The 3456-nt window shown below is 47.9% G+C and overlaps 1 protein-coding gene across 1 annotated transcript in view; it reads left to right on the top strand.

The window, feature by feature from the left end:
- The first annotated feature begins 523 nt into the window (after window positions 1–523).
- FADS1 (fatty acid desaturase 1) overlaps window positions 524–3456 on the top strand; it is a 17907-nt gene continuing 14974 nt past the window's right edge. The window contains exon 1 of the mRNA XM_005872201.2: window positions 524–583. Coding sequence (XP_005872263.2) covers window positions 524–583 — 60 coding nt within the window. The remainder of the gene's footprint in view (window positions 584–3456) is intronic.

Here is a 3456-nt window from a genome sequence, read left to right as displayed (position 1 = left end):
CAGACGGTTCTCCACTTTTACGGTCTCTTTCATTGTTGTTTGTATAATACTTTATTCCTTAGAGCAGTTTTAGGTCCACAGCAAAACTGAGCAAAGAGTCCCCCCCCGCCCAACACACACACAGCCTCCCCCCTATCAACATCCCCCACCAGTGGCACATTTGTTATTCCTGATGAACCTATATTGACTCATCAATACCACCCATTGTTTACATTAGAGTTCACTCTTAGCGTTGTACACTCTATGGGTTCTGACACATGTGCAATGACATGCATCCACCACCACAGCATCATTCAGAACAGCCTCACTGCCCTAAAAATGACCTGTGCTCCACCTGTTCATCCCTCCCTCTCTATTAAGCCCTGGCAAACCACTGATTTTTTTACTGTCTCCATAGTTTTTTTTTGCCTTTTCCAGAATGTCATATAATTAGAATCATACAGTATACTATGTCCTGAATATGTGTGTCTCCCCCAAACTTCCTATGTTGAGACCTTATGGGAACCATGCCAGAGTACGCCGGATGTCCAAGGCCACTCTGAGCATGGGAGTCTTAATCAGGGTGTCCAAGGACTATACACAGGTGCGAGGACACGGCAATCTCACGGTACACTGCGCAAGCGTGCCCTTCCATAACTCAGATGATTGATGTTAGCATTTGGCGGAAAGCCTCTTTCGTCTGCATAGCATTAGTTACTGAGGCTGCTGAAGCGAGTGAGCTCAGATGCAGCTACTCTGAGAGGCTGTGGGCCCAGAGCAGTGCGTGCGTGGCTGTTCAGATAATGGCTGTGGACACAGAGGCTGTTGCTACTTTGTGGGAAAGACGTATTGTTAACTAGCCGGTGTGCGGCTACCTACTGTACGGGACTTTACTTTGGAGAACTGCGTTGTCGAATGGCTCCTAGTTAGCAATGGCTACATGGCCACTAGCTCCTGCGATAAAGACTCTCTTACATATCCACGACCTCTCATGGCTTCTTCTCCATCCTCGAATACCCGGGGTCCCAGGAGGTCCAGCCCCTGACAGAGGGGCGCGGACCCCACGATTGGCGAAGTCAGCAGGATCAGGACCTGTGCTCCCACACCTGGACCGGTAGGCAGGACGGAGCAGTGAATGCTTCCACCACTAGTGCAGCGAGCAGGGTTCAAGGGGGAACTTGCTCTCACAGTTAGCGCTGTAAGCAGGATTTAGGAGTAAGTACCCCAAGAAGGTACCCTGCTCTGACGGACCTAATCCCCAACGTGAGAGTGTTTAGATGTGGGCTTTGGGGGGCGATTAGGTCATGAGGGTGATTAGTGTCCTTAGAAAAGAAACTCCACAGAGATCCCCCCCACCTTCCTCACAGGCGAGGTTCAGAGAGGAGACAGCCGCCTGGGAAGTGGATTCTCTCATCAGACACCCAACCTGCCAGTGCCCTGATCTCGGACTTCCCGGCCCCCAGAACTAGGAGGACCACATTTCTGTTGTTCACAAGCTACCCCGTCGGTGGTACCGCCACGGCGGCCCACACGGCTTCTTTCACTTAGCGGTATGCATTGAGGGGTCCTCCCTGAGGCTTGAGAGCTCATTCCTTTCAGCACTGAAAAAAGTGTTGCCTGGATCTACGAGTCTGTTTGTCCATTCACCTGTGAAGAACACCTTGGTTGCTCTTCACAGTTGTCGGTGCTTGTGAATAAAGCCAAACATTGGTTCTCACAGTGTAATAAACACTGGTGGCAGATTTGTGTGTGAACATAAGTTTTCAGTTCAACTGGGCAAATACGCAGGAGCTCAGTTGTGGTGAGACGATGTTGAACTTCGTAAGCAACTGCCAACGTGCCTGGGAAGTGACTGTACCACTTTGCGTTCTCTCCAGCCACGCACGGGAATTCCTGTTGCTCACATCCTTGCCAGCATCTGATACCGTCGGTGTCTTGGACTCTTGCCACTGTTGTTTTAATTGTCAGTTCCCCAGCGACATGTGACATTGAGCTCTTCGTACGCTGGCTGGCCATCTGTGTATCTTCTCTGTCTCTTGAAGTCTTTTGCCCATGTTTTAATCAAGTTGTTCGTTTTCTTTTCTTTTTTTTTTTTAATATATTTTTATTGATTTTTTACAGAGAGGAAGGGAGAGGGATAGAGAGTTAGAAACATCGATGAGAGAGAAACATCGATCAGCTGCCTCCTGCACACTCCCTATTGGGGATGTGCCCGCAACCAAGGTACATGCCCTTGACCGGAATCGAACTTGGGCCCCTTGGGTCTGCAGGCCGACACTCTATCCACTGAGCCAAACCGGTTAGGGCAAGTTGTTCGTTTTCTTATTCTTTCTTGCTTTGTTGATATATTTGACATATGACATTGTAGACACTTAAGGCAGCGGTTCTCAACCTGTGGGTCGCGACCCCTTTGGTGGTCGAACGACCCTTTCACAGGGGTCGCCTAAGACCATCCTGCATATCAGATATTTACATTACGATTCATCACAGTAGCAACATTACAGTGATGAAGTAGCAACGAAAATAATTTTATGGTTGGGACACAACATGAGGAACTGTATTTAAAGGGCCAGAAGGTTGAGAACCACTGATTTAAGGTGTACTACCTGACGATTTGGTATAATATATTGTAAAATTATGACCACAATAAGGTTAGTTAGCATATCCATGACCTCACTTTGTTACCTTTTTATACATGTATGATGAGAACATTTTAGATCTATTCTCTTAGCAACTTCCAAATATACAAGATAGTATTGTTAACTATAGTTACCATCTGTACATTGGATACTAATCTTATAACCAGAAGTCTGTATTCTTTGACTAACGTCACCTACTCTCCCATCCTCCCCACCTCTGGTACCACCAATCTCTCTGAAATCAACAAAAAATATATTTTAAAAATATGCTTATTCTGTCCACTCGGGAACAACCTACTTCACTGTGTACATTCTTTTTTTTTTTTAAATATATCTTTATTGATTTCAGAGAGGAAGGGAGAGGAAAAGAGAGATAGAAACATCAATGATGAGAGAGAATCATTGATTGGCTGCCTCCTGCACATCCCCCACTGGGGATAAAGCCTACAACCCAGGCATGTGCCCTTGGCTGGAATCGAACCTGGGACCCTTCAGTCTGCAGGCTGACGCTCTATCCACTGAGCCAAACCAGCTAGGGCTGTACATTCTTTTTTAAAAAAATATTTGATTGATTTCAGAGAAAGGGAGAGAGAGAAACATCAATAATGAGAATCATTGATCCGCTGCCTCCTGCACGCCCCGCACTGGGGCTCGCTGGGCTTGAAGATGTGTGTTGTAAACATGCACAATGAAACGGAACAGCCCTGCTCTCCGCGCTCCCAGCAACCACAGAGCGCTGGACACTGGAGAGGGCGTTCATGGCCCCTGGACAACCGTGGCCGCAGGGACAGCTCCTCTCCACCCCCCTCCCCAAGCCCCGGGGGGCCCGCCTGCCGGC

The sequence above is a fragment of the Myotis brandtii genome, unplaced genomic scaffold (assembly GCF_000412655.1).
Source record: "Myotis brandtii unplaced genomic scaffold, ASM41265v1 scaffold369, whole genome shotgun sequence".
NCBI classification, from domain to species: domain Eukaryota; kingdom Metazoa; phylum Chordata; class Mammalia; order Chiroptera; family Vespertilionidae; genus Myotis; species Myotis brandtii.
The sequence above is the reverse complement of the archived record's forward strand: the minus strand, read 5'-3'. Positions and strand labels throughout refer to the sequence as shown.